Here is a 21,476-nt window from a genome sequence, read left to right as displayed (position 1 = left end):
TGGTGATGGTATAGACAGTACTGATAGACTCACAGTGATGGTGATGGTATAGACAGTACTGATAGACTCACAGTGATGGTGATGGTATAGACAGTACTGATAGACTCACAGTGATGGTGATGGTATAGACAGTACTGACAGACTCACAGTGGTGATGGTGTAGACAGTACTGACAGACTCACAGTGATGGTGATGGTATAGACAGTACTGATAGACTCACAGTGATGGTGATGGTATAGACAGTACTGATAGACTCACAGTGCACAGTGATTTTGAGGGGCTCAGACTTCACTTCAGGGGGGGGTTGTGGTCCTTCAGGTCCCAGTTCCAGCTCTGCCACACAGCTGTACTGAGCTCCATCGTCAGCTCTGCTGGGCGTGATTGTGAGGGTAGAGGACACATTCATAGGTGTCTTAGTGACGTTATTAAAGGAGCTTTCACTCTCTAATAGCTCCCCTCTGTACCACTTCACAGTGAGGCTCTGAACAGGAGCGATGTTCTGGACCTCACACTGGAGCTGGTACTGTCTCCCCTCCACCATCGGGTCGGTGTGATCCACAGAGCTGATGGACACACTGTCTGGAGTCTCTGTGGAGGACACATGAATTATTTCCTCTGATTATTATTTACGATTAGAATTCTGTCATTTATAATCAGGCCTGATGTCTGAGGTGTTGTTTGATGTCAGAGAAACTCAAGCTTTCCTAATCAGTGAGTTCTGTTTCTTCAGCAACACCAAAGACCACATCATTCTTCACTAAGACATCATACAGCTGGCTCAGCTGAGACCAAACACAGGACAGAGGCTGAAACCTCTTCAGTTTCCTGCTACAAAGGAGAAGTGATGGAACCCTAGTTTAGCTCCATCAGGAGGAAAGGAGAACTTACTGTAGAGAATGACTTGAAGCGCTTCCACACACTGGTCAAAGTCTGTACCATTCATGAAGTTCACAAAGCACTTTGGTTCAATATGCCAGTCTGTCAGGTTCTCCACTCTCCAGGTCACAAACTGGACATCTTGTACCATATCTACAGATCCTTGTGAAGCCTCCCAGCCGATCCCCAGGTGACCTTCAGACACGGTGCAGTTTGTTGATGCTGAATCTCCATATCTCACCACCAATGTCTTAACATCCATCTGGACTGGGCATTCTGCCACTAGAACAGAGACACAGAGACATGAAATTCCTACAAAGACGGCAATGGTGTCACTCTCCCTCTGAAGCAGAACATCAGGCACCCACGTTTAGGAGGGCTTCTCAGGTGCCTTCATCCAAGTGAACTGAAACCTGTGATGCATTCTGCAATGCATTCCCCTAAAAATATGCAGGAAGCTCATCCCTGTCATCATTCTTCTTCTGGGAATAGGAGACACGGGATATGACATCATTTACGAAGGATTATGTGATTACTATGATTCATTACTTAAATAAAGCTTAGCTATCCAGTGAACTTATAACTGCTATGAATCCAGCGAGACAGACAGCCATGCTACGTCTGCCAGTGCAGCGACATCCCGGGACTGAGGCTCTACACAAAACCATGGAAACCACAAACTCAGCAGCATGCACAAATCCCCTCAGAATCATATTTCTAACAAATTTAACGCTGCACACCATGTGCTTCAGATCAGACATTTTATTTATCTTTATGTTTTTTTCAGGAATTTTAAGTACATGGATATGATATTATAATCAATTTGAAACTGTGAATTAACAGTGTTTTGGACAAAGTTATTCATTAACACATAAACACATATTTGAAGGTGTGGTTTTTACACTTCACATTTTAAAAAATATTTTGTCCTCTCCTGCACTGATCTTGACCCACTGTTGAAAAATACTGCTTTGGAAATTCCAAACTACAGCTCCAAAAATATTTTTGACAGAGGAGAACATTAGTTTGATGTTAGACTCCTATTCCTAGATTTAACAATGTAATAACTGAAATGTTACTTCATTCATAACTGAAATCAAAGAGGTAGCCACACATCGTCATGAAGGCTGATCACGTGTTAAACTGGCTTTATTGAAAATGGCTAGTCATTGGTATAAAACATTTTATTATATATATATATATATATATATATATATATATATATATATATATATATACACACAGTATATTATTTTCTAATACTTGACAAATTCTGCTTGATAACCTGATAAATATCAAGTGATGAGATTGAGCCACAAAATCAAAAAAGTTTCTGATTCACGTCTGATTAAAACACACAGGAATCACTCAGCTTTGTGACTGAGATGTTCATCTGCACAATAAAGCTGGGCCTTTGACCTGTAGTTTAGAATGAACTCTGTAAACAAATACAATCACAAGAGTATAGAAAATGATGCGAGTTCTTCCCCTCTTTGACCACCTTGTGTCTCTTACGGCAGGATTACTGGAGAATCTTGTAAATGTACTATTGCAACAGTTTTTGAGTGAAAAAAATGTGGTTCAGTACAAATTTAGAACAGGACACAGCACCACTGCTGCAACTGTGAAAGCTGTAAACCCTGCCTACTGAGTGATTTATCAAAATCCTTTGAGTGACCATCTCCTATTGGGACAGGTTGCAAGGCTCAGTGTGTTTATGCCAATTTGTTCCGAAACGAGGTGCGTGCAAAGGGGCACTGCAGCTGCCAGAACAGGGATCCCTGTCTGACACGCCCCCATCTGCAGACACACCCCCACCTGCAGACACGCCCCCATCTGCAGACACGCCCCCACCTGCAGACACACCCCCACACCTGCAGACACACCCCCACACCTGCAGACACGCCTTCACATCTGCAGACACACCCCCACACCTGCAGACACGCCCTCACATCTGCAGACACGCCCCCACCTGCAGACACGCCCTCAAATCTGCAGACACGCCCCCCCATCTGCAGACACACCTCCACACCTACAGACACACCCCCACACCTGCAGACACGCCTTCACATCTGCAGACACACCCCCACACCTGCAGACACACCCCCACACCTGCAGACACGCCCTCACATCTGCAGACACGCCCCCACCTGCAGACACGCCCTCAAATCTGCAGACACACCCCCACCTGTAGACACACCCCCACACCTACAGACACACCCAAACCTGCAGACACGCCCCCACCTGCAGACACACCCCCACACCTAGACACACCCAAACCTGCAGACACGCCCCCACAGCTGCAGACACACTCACACTTGCAGACATACCCCACAGCTGCAGACACTGCAAAAACGTAGAAATTTACTTTCTTAGGTGTTTGCCAAGTAGGCACAGTATGAGGGGAGTAAGGGACTCCGTGCTGTACTGCTCAGGGTTTGCGAGCCAGGCTTCGATTTAAAGCAGCAGCTCAGCCTGGAGCAGCTTATTCCTGACATACTGACAGCCTGCCAGCTCTCCAAACTAAAACAGCAGCACGGGAGGTGCGGCTCCATAGTGAAATAATGATAACAATAAGATAAATAACAATTCCACTTAGTACTTGAATTTTGTTTAGGAAAGTGGTGTGAATTACTATGAGGAGCATTGTAACCCTGGAATAGATAAAGATCTGGATGAGCGAGGGGGGGAGGGGGGGGTAGCTTGCTACTGTCAATCAGATGCTGCAAACCCACTGACATCTACAAATAACTATCAGCATAAAGAAGCCATTAAAATGAAGTGAGCCGTTTCCTGTATACTGCAGCTAATGTTGGCTACAACCTAATTTATAATTCCCAGCCAATAACTTAGGTGCAATAATGTACTGAATTCTATCTTCCCAAATTCACCTAGTTCACTTCTGACTTCTGGATTTCTCTTTCCATACAGCAGTCGGCCGTTGAGGCCTCTCACACTCGCAGCAATCAGGCCTCCTGGCCGGGAGCTGCACTCAGATGGCAGAAAGCAGACAGCGCTGACGCCATGTGCTCCAAGCAGGTGCGGGAGGGAACAGCCCGGAAGAAATGACCCAGCATCGCACATGCAGAAGTCAGTAACATACACAAGAATAAGAGAGGGCGTTTAATACGCACAGTTTGCAGGCAAAGTGCCTTACACACATCTCTTCTTCATTCATTTTGTTCAGAAAAGTTATTGATTTGTTGTGGTATCCTGGGAGATTGAGGACTGAGATACCGAACCTGATATTGATTGATACTGGTATCAATCGATCAGTTTGGTATCAATCCGCCCATCAGTCGGCTTTGGCTCCTCACAGCTCCTCACAGTGTCCTTTACCACTGGTCACATGTTCCCTCACAGGGCACCGCTTGCTGAGGGGTAAAGCAACCCCAGCCTCTGCAGACAGAAGGACAGAGCACCAACAAAGCAAAACGGGCTGAATGCAGCTCTGCGCAGTGCTGTCTTATGAAATGGACACCTTATTCAGTTAAGCTTATTAATGGCACCAAATTAATATTTATCAAGACAGTAAAGGAAAGAATCCTACAAATGTTAGGCTGGCTGGACATTGGTAATAATACTTTAAGGCTGTGTGCCTTCTGACAGCACATATTCCCTTTCAGACAGTTAATGAAACAAGGATTGGGGGATTGGAGGATTATTTGGAGGCAGTTGATGGAAATGAGCTCATTTATTGATAAAGTAAAAACTATTGATAAAGTTGAAAGCTACAGACAAGGATCCCTGTGTGTGGCATGCCTATACTAACCGGAACCCAAACCCTAACCGGAACCAGAGCCGGAACCCCATGCGGTCACTGGTGGAGAGGTGACGGTACCTCCCACAGTGCCTCAATACTGCAGTGACGACCCGCATGCTTCCACATCTGTGTGGCTACTTGCCCAGCCCTGCTGAATACGCCTTCTCTCACTGTTGGTGAGAGCATCTGCCAAATGAATACATTTAAACGTGTATCAGGAATATTTGCACAGATAAACTGGTGACATTTACATTTATTCATTTGGCAGACGTTTTTATTCAAAGCAATTTACAACCGAGGTGGAGGCAGATAAACACACTGATACCTGGTGATACTGCTGATACACCACAGCTGCCTCCATACTTTACTGCGTTATTAAACCAGCTAAGTACAGCGTGCATGTACAGTGTCTAACCCCTCTGTGCGGTATGTAAACGCTAAAGCATGTCCCCTGTGTGCAGCATGCAACTGGATCAGCGGAACAGGGGCTTTATGAAAGGTAACATTATTTGTGGTACAAAGTAAGCACAGTTAGTTTTCGGCCAGTTCTGCGCCGCTGCAGCGGGGATGGCGTCCACCGGCTGCGAAACGAGTGACAGGAGACCGACAGTAAATACAGTCGAAATGCACGAGGTATCGTTTTCACACGACACCACCCCGCGCGCGCTATGACCGAACCTGATCCGCGCGATAGCATTTTCACACGACTACACCCCATGCGCGCAGGGGTATGGCATTTACACACGCAAAACCAAATCTAAAAAAACCTCCCTTCGCCGCTCACCCCCTGCTGTAGAATAACCAAGCAACTGAATTGCAGCCCCTGGATAGGAAAATAAACATCCTTGGCGGAAATTAACGTCTTCATTTCGAAATTAACCATAACCGGCTGAAGTTTTTGGAAAGGGTTCACTTTCTCAGGATTCCTGTATAAACTGAAAGTAGGTTTATAAATGTAGCTGTAAAAAGCTGTCCACACGCAAAGAATTATACTGTCCTACTAGTTCTGTTTATTTGATAGAATGTTTACTCAAGTTTTTGGTTAGGATGGAACACGGTGGCAAACACCCATGCAATCAGCTCACGGCCACTGTATGTCAAACTATTATCGCACAGCGTGTCGCTTTGGTTCCCTCTGTCTCCCATTGGATAATGTGTCTGTCCCATTAGTGTACGGTCATGCCAAAACTCTATCCCACGACAAAGACGGCGTGCTTCGGCTGCGCCCTACCTGTGCAAACGGCACAGAACCCCAGAATAATCAATCGTAGCACTGATCGGTACCGTCGCATGCTGGAGCTCGGGGTGCTGTCAAGCACTGCTTTGCGTGTGTAGTCCATGCAGCGAGTGAAAGAGAGCGAAAGTGAAGTAGAAATGAAACCCCTCCTACAAACTCAGAGACGGGGAAATTCCAGGCAACAACCATACAGCGGAAAAGGCCGTCACACTACAGTCTTAATGTTGGCCTAGGGGTGTGTCTGTGCCTCCACTATGACTTCATCTGAACTATGCACATGCAGCTGAGCTAAAAATGACGGGGTCAAACTTGAGCGACACATACAGCCCAGAAGGGCTTAAGCGAGCCACGCCTGGCCGCTCTCATCTGCCCACTAATATAACAGAGACAACAGTGAAAATGGTCTTTCGAATCAAGCTGCAGATAAAACTGCTGTCATGCGAATAAGTAAACTGCAAATGACGCGATTCCGCGGCGGTCGTAAGTGTGATAACAGGGAGGAGGTAGCGGCCCCCACCGCGCAGGAGCGAAAGGACGCGCTGAGGTCAGACGCGTCGGTGCACGCAGTTCTCAGACTGGACGGGAAATGGAGTAATCTGACATTCATTTGCTGCCATTTACACGAATAAATAAAAATACAAGTCATGTTGTCGTTTTCTAAAAATCTGTAAATGACATAATCTAACGGTGCTGTATCTTGAATGTGTCTACAGCCGACAGGGGGCGCACAGGTAATGTGATTACGACCCGGCTGTAAGGACTGGTGCTTGTTTGAACGCTTCTGTGAAAACTGTAAAAAGGGTGAAGGTCACAAGGTGTGCAGAGACAAAATGATGTCATACTCTGCAGAGCACATAGCCAGGCAGGAGAAAGTCAATGTGGCACGCTGAGCTCAAGTCTTAGCATTCTTTTGAGTATTTAGGTAATGCTTTGCTTATCAGACTTTCCTTCTGAATCTACTGGACTATCTCTGTGAGTTAGTCCTTTGAGGACTGACAGGGGTAGTGAGGCATCTTCTAGACACCAGTGATTGTTTCCATGGCTTCATATGTAAGAGCACTGAGGTGCAGCCCACCATCGGCAACAGAAAGGCCAGGAGGTGCTGAGTGTATGTCTGAGTCTGCTGCGCAGCTCCTTGTCCAGGCTCTTGTCATCTGAAGACTGGCCTGCTGCAGTGCTCTCTTGGCTGGCCTTCCTGCATGCGCCTTCATGCCTCTGCAGCGGATGTAAAATGCGGCTGCCCGTTTGGTTTTCATCCAGCCGAAGAGGGCCCACGTTACACCTCTCTTTGTCTCACTCCGCTGGCTCCCAGTATCTGCACTCTGCTAGCGAACAGCGTCTTGTGGTCCCATCACATCACAGCACAAAATCACTATCCGGAACCTTCTCTGCCGTTGTCCCTCAATGGTGGAATGAACTTTCACACTTCATCCATTCTGCTGAGTCCCTCACTATTTTTAAGAAACATCTGAAGACACAGCTATTCCACGCTCACCTGATCACCTGAATTGCTACTATCTAAAGCAATTTCTTATGTCCTAAACTTCTGTTTTGCTTGTGTCTCTGCCAGCCAGCTTGTACCTTGTCTGGTCAACTATTGAAACTTGGTCATGCAGCACTTCTATTATTGTGACTCCTTGTATGGCTTTTGCTTGTGTTGGTCTCTGCCTCACTTGTAAGTCGCTTTGGATAAAAGCGTCTGCCAGTTGAATAAATGTAACGTAAATGTGAATAGCATGTAAACTACGCACATCACTATGGACAACAGCTTCTGCTGTGGTGCTGTAATGTAATGTAATGTAAGGGCACAAGACACCAAGTTTGCAAGACTTCTGCAACTGTGAAGAGAAAGCTCTCACATCAGTTCAGCCAGCACGACTAAGAGCTACACGCGGAAGGTCGTTATGAGCCGCGTAAGAGTAAAAACAGGATTCAGATATTCCGTTCTGACCCTGACACACTGACCCTCCTCCCTCTTCTCCTTCCGTACCCCTGCAGGGAAGTCCGCATACTTCAGAGGAATCTCTCCCATGGAGCTACTTTAGGCTGAGCATTTACAGAAAACAATCTGTAATTTGGCAATAAAATGTCCCTGTTCCCTCAGGGTCTGACCGCCATAGCCAGTTCCCTACATCACTCATGTTCACACGTGTGAATCAGGGGCTGTGGGAACATCAGGTGATAAAACACATATGAAAATCACGTGACTTATTATTCTCATTCTGCCATCTTCAGGAGCAAATCATGTGACTTATTATTCTCATATTTTTTTTTTTACAACAAAAAAATGAAGTAAAAAAGAAAAACACACATTATTAAACCACCTTATTAAAAAACTTACATTTTTAATAATAATACAAATATAAATGTGTACAAAAATTAGAAGTCATTTGTGAGACACAGAGCAAACGGAGCATAGTGTGATTTATCTGAAGATTGAGAGGGATGTCACGCTGGAGCCGCTGCGTCACACTTCCCCCTGGACTGACAGTGGGAAGCAGCACAAACAGAACTGTCCCTCTCAGTGCTCCAGGTTCACTCAGAGCAAAGCCACCTCCAGCCTTCAGAGGGCACTGTGGGGTAAACTGCAGAGGCGTGTGAGGCCTTCCCCCTTACATTTTTAACCAACTGCAGCTCGTGCAGTAAGCTCACCTCTCCACGACTGTCTTTACACTCACAAAGGAGCACCGAGATGAGCTGAGGGCAGACCGGACCCCTAACACGCTCACTGCAGCCAAAGGCTATTTTCACACTACAAGTCCCAGAGTGCACCACAGGAGAAGGATGGCTGAGTGAACCCCCCCATTACATCACCTGAGTACACAACTAACCACCAGATGGTGCTGAAGAGCAGTGTAATGAGGAACCCTGGTCAGCAGGAACGGGGCCAATTATGTCCTGACGCTGCAGACTCCCGGATGTGTGCTAATTACACAGTCCAAACCTCGGCCCACCATGTCCTGAGCTGTCCGGCTGCACTCAGCATGAGGTCCTACACTGGCTGCGGCTCCAGGGAGCCCAAACTGTGAAAATTTCATTTCTCCAGATAGAAAGGAAGAAAGGAGAGAGCAAACGGATAAATACATGAAATGTGAGAATGTGAGATACAAATTATTCAGTCACGGCCAGATCAGCGCATGATCTACCCAGGACATTACCAGGATCCAACGGACCATGATAACCAGAGGGCCCTGTGTCCAGGGTCATGTGACCTCAGCCCGGTCTTCCAGGGCTCAAGAGAGATGTATCTGTGGCACCTGATTGGCAGAAAAGCCACAGGGGGTGGCAGGTGATTGGCTGGTTGATGAGTATGGGGGATTTGTGCTCTGAGGGTTGGGCTGTGGGGGAGAGGCAGACTGATCTCCAGCTGTGCTGGGTCAGGCCTGGTCCGGCCGGGGGGGCCTGGAGGGAGTCCAGTGAGGCCGTCCCGCTAGGCGTACACATTGGGCTGCGTCAGCTTCTTCATGGGCAGGTTGCTGTCCCTGCCGTTCTGCGCCACGTTGCCGTTCTGACCGCTCAGCTTGCAGCTCTTCAGGCTGTAGTGGCCCATCTTGGTGTTCTTGTAGTAGATGGAGTAGATGAAGATGAAGACGATGGAGATTACCACAACCACCAGAGCCACCAGCCCTGCAATGATGGGGAGGTAGTCCTCTGCCAGAAGACAAAAAGACCACAGCGTTAAACTCATAGCTACAGACTGTGTGCACCTTCATGTCAGACTCAGAGAGAGAAATATACACTTATCAGAGAGTGGGAATGGAGAGAGACAGGAACTCAGTGGGAATGAAGACAGGAACTCAGTGGGAATGAAGACAGGAACTCAGTTGGAATAGAGAGAAACAGGAACTCAGCAGGAATGAAGACAGGAACTCAGTGGGAATAGAGAGAAACAGGAACTCAGCAGGAATGAAGACAGGAACTGAGTGGGAATAGAGAAAGGAGCTCAGTGGGAATGGAGAGATATGGGGGAGCTGTGGGTGGGTGTGGGGGGCGAGGGTGCACAGGTGTTGGGTGGGGTTAGGTCTTACCTTTCAGCTCCACCTGCACCACTGCACTAGTGTTCCAAGCAGAGTTTCGGGCTACGCAGGTGTACTCTCCTGCGTGCTCCTCTTTTGCATTGGAGATAACGAGCTTGCCTCCCTCCTCACCCACAGCCTGCCCATCCCTCCACCACTCAACCTCCGGGGGTGGGTGACCACTGGCATTGCAGATCAGCTCCACGGAGTATCCTCTGATCACAGGGTGGGGAGAAGGTATGGTTTCAATACTAGGACCATCTAGACAGAAACAAAGAGAGAGAAAAGTCTGCAAAATTATTTTTACTCTGCTAGTGTAACATTCACTTTGACATTAACTATTTAGACACACTGATGGTGATGGTATAGACAGTACTGACAGACTCACAGTGATGGTGATGGTATAGACAGTACTGATAGGCTCACAGTGATGGTATAGACAGTACTGACACACTCACAGTGATGGTGATGGTATAGACAGTACTGACAGACTCACAGTGATGGTGATGGTATAGACAGTACTGATAGACTCACAGTGCACAGTGATTTTGAGGGGCTCAGACTTCACTTCAGGGGGGGGTTGTGGTCCTTCAGGTCCCAGTTCCAGCTCTGCCACACAGCTGTACTGAGCTCCATCGTCAGCTCTGCTGGGCGTGATTGTGAGGGTAGAGGACACATTCATAGGTGTCTTACTGCTGTTGTTAAAGGAGCTTTCACTCTCTAATATCTCCCATCTGTACCACTTCACAGTGAGGTTCTGAACAGGAGCGATGTTCTGGACCTCACACTGGAGCTGGTACTGTCTCCCCTCCACCATCGGGTCGGTGTGATCCACAGAGCTGATGGACACACTGTCTGGAGTCTCTGTGGAGGACACATGAATTATTTCCTCTGATTATTATTTACGATTAGAATTCTGTTATTTATAATCATGCCTAATGTCTGAGGTGTTGTTTGATGTCAGAGAAACTCAAGCTTTCCTAAGCAGTGAGTTCTATTTCTTCAGCAACACCAAAGACCACATCAGTCTTCACTAAGACATCATACAGCTGGCTCAGCTGAGACCAAACACAGGACAGAGGCTGAAACCTCTTCAGTTTCCTGCTACAAAGGAGAAGTGATGGAACCCTAGTTTAGCTCCATCAGGAGGAAAGGAGAACTTACTGTAGAGAATGACTTGAAGCGCTTCCACACACTGGTCAAAGTCTGTACCATTCATGAAGTTCACAAAGCACTTTGGTTCAATATGCCAGTCTGTCAGGTTCTCCACTCTCCAGGTAATAAGCTGGACATCTTGTACCATATCTACAGATCCTTCTGAAGCCTCCCAGCCGATCCCCAGGTGACCTTCAGACACAGTGCAGTTTGCTGATGCTGAATCTCCATATCTCACCACCACTGAAGAAGGGTGAAGTTGGACTGGGCATTCTCCATCTGAAACACAGAGACATCAAAAACCTCCAGTTAATATTCAGTCTCCAAGGAAACACATGGAATTCCAACCCTCAGAGGAGATAAAACGGAAATGATCACTCAGGGAGGGGTCAGACAGAGAGAAGTGTGAGTCAGAGACAGAGAGAGAGGTCATATTTACAGAGATGCTCTCATTCTCCCGTGAGCACAGTGCCTCAGTGCAGAGCTGCAGGTGTGGGGCGGAGCCGCAGGTGTGGGGCGGAGCTGCAGGTGTCTTTGTTCTTTGCCTGATCGTCTGTGTTTTAGCTGTTTCGTTCCCACTGTTTGTTTGTAAGCCTGTTCTGTTTCTGCTTGTTACCGACTCTGCCTGTCCCTGATTTCTCTTCTGCCTGCCGATTTTGGATGTTGTCTGTTTTCCACTGGATTTTTGGTTACTGACTGACTTTTTGGACTTCGATTTTGCTTGTGATTTTTGGGCTTGTCATTAAAGAAGTGCCTTTTCGTATCGCCTGCATTGTCTGCGCCTGGGCAGAGCTGCAGAATGGGAACTGTGGCCTCAAACCCTGACAGATATGTTGGTTCAGCCCTTGCAATTTACATTACAGTTACATTATCCTGCCCAATGTGGCCAAGCACTGCTGCTCCAGCATCCTGTTCCTCTGCAGGGTCAGTCAGCAGCGTCCGAGCTGCAGGGTCAGGCAGCAGCATCCGAGCTACAGGGTCAGGCAGCAGCATCCTGTACCTCTGCAGGGTCAGTCAGCAGCATCCTGTACCTCTGCAGGGTCAGGCAGCAGCGTCCTGTACCTCTGCAGGGTCAGGTAGCAGCGTCCGAGCTGCAGGGTCAGGTAGCAGCGTCCGAGCTGCAGGGTCAGGCAGCAGCGTCCTGTACCTCTGCAGGGTCAGGCAGCAGCGTCCTGTACCTCTGCAGGGTCAGGTAGCAGCGTCCGAGCTGCAGGGTCAGGCAGCAGCGTCCTGTACCTCTGCAGGGTCAGGCAGCAGCGTCCGAGCTGCAGGGTCAGGCAGCAGCGTCCTGTACCTCTGCAGGGTCAGGTAGCAGCGTCCTGTACCTCTGCAGGGTCAGGTAGCAGCGTCCTGTACCTCTGCAGGGTCAGGTAGCAGCGTCCTGTACCTCTGCAGGGTCAGTCAGCAGCGTCCTGTACCTCTGCAGGGTCAGTCAGCAGCGTCCTGTACCTCTGCAGGGTCAGTCAGCAGCGTCCTGTACTTCTGCAGGGTCAGGTAGCAGCGTCCGAGCTGCAGGGTCAGGTAGCAGCGTCCGAGCTGCAGGGTCAGTCAGCAGCGTCCTGTACCTCTGCAGGGTCAGTCAGCAGCGTCCTGTACCTCTGCAGGGTCAGGTAGCAGCGTCCTGTACCTCTGCAGGGTCAGGTAGCAGCGTCCTGTACCTCTGCAGGGTCAGGTAGCAGCGTCCTGTACCTCTGCAGGGTCAGGTAGCAGCGTCCGAGCTGCAGGGTCAGGCAGCAGCATCCGAGCTACAGGGTCAGTCAGCAGCGTCCTGTACCTCTGCAGGGTCAGTCAGCAGCGTCCTGTACCTCTGCAGGGTCAGTCAGCAGCGTCCTGTACCTCTGCAGGGTCAGGTAGCAGCGTCCGAGCTGCAGGGTCAGGCAGCAGCATCCGAGCTACAGGGTCAGTCAGCAGCGTCCTGTACCTCTGCAGGGTCAGGCAGCAGCGTCCTGTACCTCTGCAGGGTCAGGCAGCAGCGTCCTGTACTTCTGCAGGGTCAGGCAGCAGCGTCCGAGCTACAGGGTCAGGTAGCAGTGTCCGAGCTGCAGGGTCAGGTAGCCGTCTGACTGAGAGACGAGCTGCCTGCTCACCTTCCACAGCGCTGCAGCTGGGTGCTGGCAGTCGCCCACGAGCCAGTGTGTTTCTGCGTAGCCACATCAATCCAAGCGTTTCCCTCAACACACAGCCGGCCCTGACCAATCTGGTGCCCTAGGCAAGATTTTAGCTGGTGCCCCTTGCATCGCAGCCAATTCCACCACCACGGTTAATTGTGGTTTTAAACTATTCTTTATGGTCAGAACATGACAAACACTTGCCAAACAACGTTCACAAATCGGAGGTAGAACATTCAAAACAATTATAATGATAAAATCTTTTTTCAATGTCAAAATATGCATGCACAGCATGTAAGATGGCTCAGACTGCAAAGTTCAAAAGTGTTTTAAAGGATAATGTCAATAAATAAAACAATAAATAGACAAAGAAATCTTAATTCTGGTCAGCATGCCAAACCCTTTGTACAGACAGGTTGAAACGTTTTGTAAGTGTTTTAGCTGACAATGTAAACAAAATAAATAGACAAAAGAAAAATCTCAATTGTGGTCATTATGCTCTGTACAAGTTTTAAACAAGCAAAGCCATTACCCTACAAGTTACGGGCAAGAAAGACAAGTCTGTCTACAGTCTCAGGTTTTAAAGCTGCCCTGTGACAGCTGATAAGTTTCTTGAATCCCTCATTTTCCACAGTGCTAATGGGAAGCATGTCTTTTGCAATGCAATATGCACTTGCATTTGTGATTTCTTTGTGTCTTTTCGTTTTTTTTTGCCGTAAGGCACGGTGTTGGAAAATGCTGATACGATCATTTGCTGCTGGGTAGTCACACTGGGTACTGGCCTGGTGCTTGTCGAGGGTCCACTAACAACGCTCGTTTGGGACTGTAATTTCTTACTTTTCTGCGTGTTCTAACAGGTGATTATTGTTTCAAATGATGAAACAGGTTTGTGGTGTTGCCTGTCTTTGATGGCACGTGTCTTCAGCACAGTTTGCAGTGCACGCTGCTCTGATTTTTTGTTGGATTGTTAAAATAGCCAAAATATCTCCAGACTACTGAAGTTGAGTGATCCTTCTTGTCAACGATGTCTTCTTCCATCGAGCTGGTCATGGGCACTGCTTTTTCTTCGGTGATGTTCATTTCGCTTATTTTGCTTATTCCGCTCCAACTACAAGCCCGTCAGCCAATCTCTCTGTAATCAATATCACATGCTGGCCTGAATTTATATCTCTCACTGCGCAATGCATACCTCTATTCCTGCGACATGATTGGCAGTTCATGATTCATTTCTGTGCATTCTATCTAAGCATAGAAATTAATTACATCGAACATTTATCATATTTCTATTCTTTCTCAAGGAAAATTATATTGTGATAATTATTGTTATCGTTTTATTGCCCAGCCCTACGTTACAACTTAATTACAAAAGGGGGTGGAAAAGGAAAAGCATTTTAATTGACTATTACAAGCAGGGCTAACGTTGGCTAACTAGACTAAGATGTATGCCTGGTTTCTTGAAGCAGACAGTGGGTGGTTCGTGCAGCACACTTAAAAGAAAAAGTATATTTCTCAAAATTATGTTGTAGGTTATTCCCCAAACACCTGAATAGTCTTTCCAACTTTCCCTAATGAACTTAAGGTGGGAATAACTGATGTTAACTCTAGCTATTTATTAAATTAGCGAACGTTGCTATCGTCCAAAGTAAGCTAGTAACACTCTACTCCAACGAAAACTAGTATGGATAATGGATAAACTATTCATTCATCACATTACCCCTGTTTGCTTCCCGTTTTTCCTCCTCTTCTCTTCTTCTTTTTCTTCCCTGGGCCCCAGAGGGCTTTGATCTTTTCGACATGATATACAGTATATATTTGAATTACGCTACTGATGTTAATCGTATCACGTTTCATGGTCAGTGTCACTCACTAGTTCAGATAACTCGACCATCCCCCACAATCAGGTAAGTCTAACCAAAAGCCGGGAGGGGAAGGGAATGATGGGGCGGGGTGATGCTGTGGGAACCCAGAAAATAGGCTATGTAGTTATGTTGTTGTGGGCTTTTTTGTAATATTTCGAAATAACAGTATTAAAATAGTATTAGTTAAAGATAGTGTAAGTTAAAAATTTAGATTTTTTTTCTTCCCTCATTTGGGGCGCCCCAATGGAAGGACGGTGCCCCTAGCATTCGCCTATACCGCCTATGCCACGGGCCGCCTCTGCCTCAACAGCAAGTTTAAGGGGTGACATTAGCAACTCTTAGCTTCCTAGCTAGTGACAAATGTTCCCTTAGGTCATATTAGTTATGTCACTCTCCCAGTGTCTTTACAGAACTGTCCAGGCAGCCCCCGGACCGCGGAGCGCTTTCACAACAGAGTGGGGCAGCTTGTGGGCCAGACGAAGGAAGCAGCAGTGTATTGTGGCAGAGGGAGAACTGTTCACAGCAGACAGCTCCACAGGCTCAGATCACAGCACTGAATCTGAGGGGGTCAGAGGAAAGCCTCAGGTAGAGCTGACCTTCCAGGCGGGTGGGTGGGAACAAGGCACGGAAGAGTGAGGCGAGCCAGGAAGCCCCCCCTCCCCTCCGCTAACAAGCCCCCCTTCCGCCTATTTTTCAGTGGAATGTTTCAAACGTTATCTCATCTCCTCTGGCTCACACCCACACCAAATAAACAAAAAACACACACACTACAACATTAACACACAAAAATCTAACCTAACATATGCATTTACACAAAAATAACCCACTATATATGAACAGAAAAAAGAATAACAACACATAATGTCTGTACTGAAACTCGACCCCGTGTGCTATTCCTTCAAGGTAAATGACCAAATAATATTTTCAAAATGGGAAAAAATTAAAAGCCAAAAAATGTTTATAAATTATACATTATATATTAGGTTGATAATTTTATAACCTTGTAGGTTTATAAAAGGTTTATAAATCATATATTATATATTTATAAAATATAATCATATATAATTGATTTATATTACAATTTTAAGACCATGTGAGCCTCGACATCTATTTCCTCAACAGGATCTAGCCATTACACAGTTACACACCTAATCTATGATTGGCTGCTCACACTGCACATTAAGGGCAACCTACATGTAACTATGGCATCATGCCAAATTAAGCATTCATAAGACACTGTTCATGATACATGTTTTCATGTTATAACTTGTATTAGAAATGATTGTCACATCCAGCCCTAACAACTGTGTCACATGACAGGGGGACACCTCCCAGTGATGTCATACATGTCACATGACACTGTTGGCACTGTTAGCTTGTACACTGTCCTACCAAAAGTCATGGGACATCCAGTCAGGGAAATGGGTGTCACTATGGCTGTAACTACACATGGTTTGAAGAGAGTGACATTAGCAGCCAGACAAAGCCCTGACACACAGCTTACCCCGACACAGAGAACCAACACAGAGCCCCTACACACAGCTCCGACACAGAGCCTCGACACAGAGAACCAACACAGAGCCCCTACACACAGCTCCGACACAGAGAACCAACACAGAGCCCCTACACACAGGTCCGACACAGACATTCCCCAGTCATTACAGCTACAGGGGGGCCAGCATGCTCTTCACTTCTTGGAATAAAGACAATTTTTATTCATAACTACCTGTGTCTCATGATACGTATAGCACCTGTTACATTGGACTAGTAGACAGTGTAAGTTACACCCTACAATGTGATAAAAACCGTTTTTGGAACAAAAATTGTAAAAGCAAAAGTAAATTGTAAAAGTAAAGGGAATAGAAATAAAAGAATAGAGTAAAAAGAATAAAATAAGAATAAAACCGCTGTACAGAGTCTCCTCATTCCATCACAAACCATATCAAAATCATACCCGTTTATTTATTAATAGTATTATTATGAATCGTATCGTTTTTGTTGGCATTTATGTTCGGACGTTAAACCACATGACTTTTTCCACTTTAAAGTACCCAGAGCACCAGGAGCCACGATGGCGCGACGTCCAGACATTTTACTACATAGATGACACATGAAATAAATAGTAAATACATTAATTGAAATAATAATTAATAAATATTTAATATCGTGTGTCCATATAGCTATTGTTCTTTGTTTAAAGTCATTGGCCCGTTGATACTGCCTGAAACTCCATATTTACTGTATCAGACCACGCGCACACGTATTACTATAGATAGATAGAGAGATAGATAGATAGATAGATAGATTGATAGACTCTATTTTTACTATAAAAGAACTAGCAGTGCAGTTGAAACTCACTCTCACGTGTTGCTTTGACCCACAGCAGGGGCTGTAGAAGCACACCGATGATAAAGAGCAATCCACGGGCGTTCGCGTCCATCTTAAGAAGCCGGTGTGTCGCTTTCGGTCCCGTTATCCTCCTACTGCGAGCTCCGCCAAAATGAGCGACGGACTGCGCTCTCACTGCGCCGGGGAAGTGAAACTCCCTCTTAAACTAGCTGCGGAAATAACTGTCTTTCCCTGATTTAAAAAAGTCCCTCCTCCAAACGCTGGAATTTCCCAAACTTTCTAGCTGTGTGATTATTCTTGATTATCACCTAAAATTTCGCCGCTTCACTACGCGATGCATATCGAAACTATTTTGCTAATCGTTCGTTGTGAAGTGTCTGGTTTTGTGAAGATTAAATAGCCGCTTCTCGATTCAGTTAACTTAATGCTCTTCGATCTCATTTCTTTAAAAAACCAAACCGGAAGTTAAGTTAAAAATGTAAAACGATCCACATGCATGGCTTTCTGGTCGCCCTGGCTGTTGAATACGGCATTGGTTTCACCTGTAGTCCGACGTAGTCTGTATGTGACGCATAGAAGCTCTTGTTAATTAAATGATTCAACCTTGTCTTACAGTTCGGTTTGACTAAAAGGTGTCCTTAGTTGCTCTTAGATTGTTCCAGATGTGTGTTTACTACGGCCCACGCCACTCTGAGGTACAGCAGGCGTCTTCCAGGCTGGGACGCGCAGTGGAATAGTTTCTTTTACGCGCTGACGGGACGGCGTGTCATTTACGTTCGCATATGCGCGGCCGAGACACAGACTGTGGCTCTAACACATCCAGTCTTTTCTTACCCTCTTATGAATATGATGCATCAGATGTTACATGAAAGAAGTGTGTATGGAAATTAATATTCTCCTGGAAAACATTTGTAACACTGTTTTAAATTTGTTCTTTCAAGTTAAAGACAAAGCAGATTGTGGCAAGATTGCCTTTGGCACTGAATATCGGCAGCTTTTCCAGAAAAAATCTTTCTTCAGATTAAAGATGTAAAATTGAGTGCAAACACAGTGTAATTCCATCATAATCCTCTGCTTTCTACGTAAAACAGCACTGTAACCATGGCAGCATGAAGGAGCAGCACTGTAACCATGGCGGCATGAAGGAGCAGCACTGTAACCATGGCGGCATGAAGGAGCAGCACTGTAACCATGGCGGCTTGAAGGAGCAGCACTCCAGTGTCTCCAGAATTAACAGCTCGACAGGATGGTCTCACGTGAGAGACATGGCAGGACTGGCATGATAAGCACATCCACATTCCTAATTCATCACTGAGGTCACATCACCTATGCCCTGGGCTCTCACAGGCATGAAGAGCGGTTTGTCCTGACCTGTCAGGGTTGTGTGAGGCGATGTATCCCTCTCTCTCACAGTCAGTCTGATGCTTCTGGAGATCTGTCCGATCCTGTTTTGCGCAGAGCAGTTGTAGACGCCCTGGTTCTTCACAGAGGCATGAGAGATGCTGAGCAGGGACACCCCGTCAATAGAAACCTCCTCCTCCACGTTGGGGGCCTTTTGGAACTGCCAGCTGTAGTTGGGCTGGGGGTTCCCCCAGGAGGAACACCGCAGCTGCACACTGGACCCCACATCCACCTCACGGTCCTCAAACTCCTCAATCTCTGCTGGTGGAACTGCAGAGGAGAGGCAGTTCAACATTAAGCACCGCTGCGGAGCCCAGCATTGGCCACACAGCAGAATCACATCAATATAAAACAATTAACCCCAATATTAACTACCGCTGTAGTTATGCAACTGTGACCTACTACTGCAGTGACCCCAAAATTATCAATGACAATAACAAAGGAATTAAGCGTACAGCACAGAAGGCAGGGATGATGGTGCATGTCTGAAGTACAGTGTAAATAATTGGGCGTACAGTGTAAATGTTCGGGTAACTATGTTTATGGGGTAAACTGCAATATAGAATAGCACTACTGGAACATCCAGTAAGAGAATTTTTACTCACAGAGAACATTAATCTCCAGTGTGTGGCTGACTGTTCCGTAGGTGTTGTTAGCTATGAGGGTGTACAGCCCTGCATGCTGCCTGCCCAGGTGTGCTGGGAGCTCCACCTTCTCCCCCTGCTTCATCCAGGTGACCTCAGGTGCAGGGTACCCCTCAGCTGTGCAGTTGAGGGTATAGCTCTGCGTCTCTGTCACCTCATAGCTGTAATCACAGCTAAACTCAGGTGCATCTATAGAAACACAGAGGGGCATGTGATTACAGGTCAACTTGTGGCGATATACTCAGCAGGGCAGTGAGAGAGCTGCAGAATGGCAACAGCTCCAGAAAAGTCTCACAACCAAAGGTCAAGGGTGAAAGGTCAAAGGTGGAGGTGTGATGAAACATACACCCTACTGTGAGGCTGAATGTGCAGTTGATGCTGCCCAGGCTGTTTCTGGCTGTGAGGACGTACTGCCCTGAGTCCTTCCTGGTCAGGGGTGTGGAGCTGTTGACCTCTGATTGGTCTCTGTACCATGTGACCCTGGGGGTGGGGTTCCCCTCAGCTGTAAAGTTGAGAGCACCTAGAGAGTCACCCTCCCTCAGCTCCTCTTGGTTTGGACACTTTGTGATTGAGGGTTTATCTACAAATACAGAACATCTTGGTAAGGGGGCGCTACACAAACTCAGACTGTTACACACAGTGATGTTGGTGGTATAGACAGTACTGATAGACTCACAGTGATGGTGATGGTATAGACAGTACTGATAGGCTCACAGTGATGATGATGGTATAGACAGTACTGATAGACTCACAGTGATGGTGATGGTATAGACAGTACTGATAGACTCACAGTGATGGTGATGGTATAGACAGTACTCATAGACTCACAGTGATGTTGGTGGTATAGACAGTACTGATAGACTCACAGTGATGGTGATGGTATAGACAGTACTGATAGACTCACAGTGATGTTGGTGGTATAGACAGTACTGATAGACTCACAGTGCACAGTCACATTGAGGGGCTCAGACTCTTCAGGGGGGGGTTGTGGTCCTTCAGGTCCCAGTTCCAGCTCTGCCACACAGCTGTACTGAGCTCCATCTTCAGCTCTGCTGGGCGTGATTGTGAGGGTAGAGGACACATTTATAGGTGTCTTACTGCTGTGGTTAAAAGAGCTTTCACTCTCTAATATCTCCCCTCTGTACCACTTCACAGTGAGGCTCTGAACAGGAGCGATGTTCTGGACCTCACACTGGAGCTGGTACTGTCTCCCCTCCACCATCGGGCCGGTGTGATCCACAGAGCTGATGGACACACTGTCTGGAGTCTCTGTGGAGGACACATGAATTATTACCTCTGATTATTATTTACGATTAGAATTCTGTTATTTATAATCAGGCCCGATGTCTGAGGTGTTGTTTGATGTTAGAGAAACTCAAGCTTTCCTAATCAGTGAGTTGTTTCTTCAGCAACACCAAAGACCACATCAGTCTTCACTAAGACATACAGCTGGCTCAGCTGAGACCAAACACAGGACAGAGGCTGAAACCTCTTCATTTTCCTGCTACAAAGGAGAAGTGATGGAACCCTAGTTTAGCTCCATCAGGAGGAAAGGAGAACTTACTGTAGAGAGTGACCTGGAGCGCTTCCACACACTGGCCAGAGTCTGTACCATTCATGAAGTTCACAAAGCACTGTGGTTCAATACGCCAGTCTGTCAGGTTCTCCACTCTCCAGGTAATAAGCTGGACATCTTGTACCATATCTACAGATCCTTCTGAAGCCTCCCAGCCGACCCCCAGGTGACCTTCAGACACGGTGCAGTTTGCTGATGCTGAACCTCCATATCTCACCACCACTGAAGAAGGGTGAAGCTGGACTGGACAAGCCTCAGCACCTGCTGAAATACAATGACATCATCAACCTCACAGCCTTCAGAAAAATAATGACATCAGAGAGAGTGAGAGACAGACAGACAGACAGACACACACGTCTAACTCAAATGGTCATCATACTGTGATGGTTGCACAGGGTTGGCTGATAAACTTTGATAAAGATGTGCTGGAACACGCAGCCTAGAGTATTCATACAGACGGCTGTTGTGCCTGGAGTCTGTCTGTAATTACCC

At 46.7% G+C, this 21,476-nt stretch overlaps 1 protein-coding gene across 1 annotated transcript in view; it reads right to left on the bottom strand.

The window, feature by feature from the left end:
* LOC118794484 (hemicentin-1-like) overlaps nt 1–21,180 on the bottom strand; it is a 37,742-nt gene extending 16,562 nt beyond the window's left edge. Inside the window, exons 1-14 of the mRNA XM_036552747.1 lie at nt 20,973–21,180; nt 20,351–20,677; nt 19,755–19,988; nt 19,370–19,597; nt 18,775–19,034; nt 17,373–17,568; nt 11,057–11,326; nt 10,427–10,756; nt 9,905–10,153; nt 9,308–9,527; nt 8,529–8,549; nt 5,871–6,025; nt 889–1,158; nt 259–588 (exon numbers count right to left, since the gene is read on the bottom strand). Of these exons, the coding sequence (XP_036408640.1) occupies nt 259–588; nt 889–1,158; nt 5,871–6,025; nt 8,529–8,549; nt 9,308–9,527; nt 9,905–10,153; nt 10,427–10,756; nt 11,057–11,326; nt 17,373–17,568; nt 18,775–19,034; nt 19,370–19,597; nt 19,755–19,988; nt 20,351–20,677; nt 20,973–21,111 (3,229 nt within the window). The 5' untranslated portion in view covers nt 21,112–21,180. The remainder of the gene's footprint in view (nt 1–258; nt 589–888; nt 1,159–5,870; nt 6,026–8,528; nt 8,550–9,307; nt 9,528–9,904; nt 10,154–10,426; nt 10,757–11,056; nt 11,327–17,372; nt 17,569–18,774; nt 19,035–19,369; nt 19,598–19,754; nt 19,989–20,350; nt 20,678–20,972) is intronic.
* Nucleotides 21,181–21,476: the final 296 nt, after the last annotated feature.

This window comes from Megalops cyprinoides, chromosome 19, assembly GCF_013368585.1.
Source record: "Megalops cyprinoides isolate fMegCyp1 chromosome 19, fMegCyp1.pri, whole genome shotgun sequence".
NCBI classification, from domain to species: domain Eukaryota; kingdom Metazoa; phylum Chordata; class Actinopteri; order Elopiformes; family Megalopidae; genus Megalops; species Megalops cyprinoides.
Note: the sequence above shows the minus strand (reverse complement) of the source record. Positions and strands in the feature narration are given on the sequence as shown.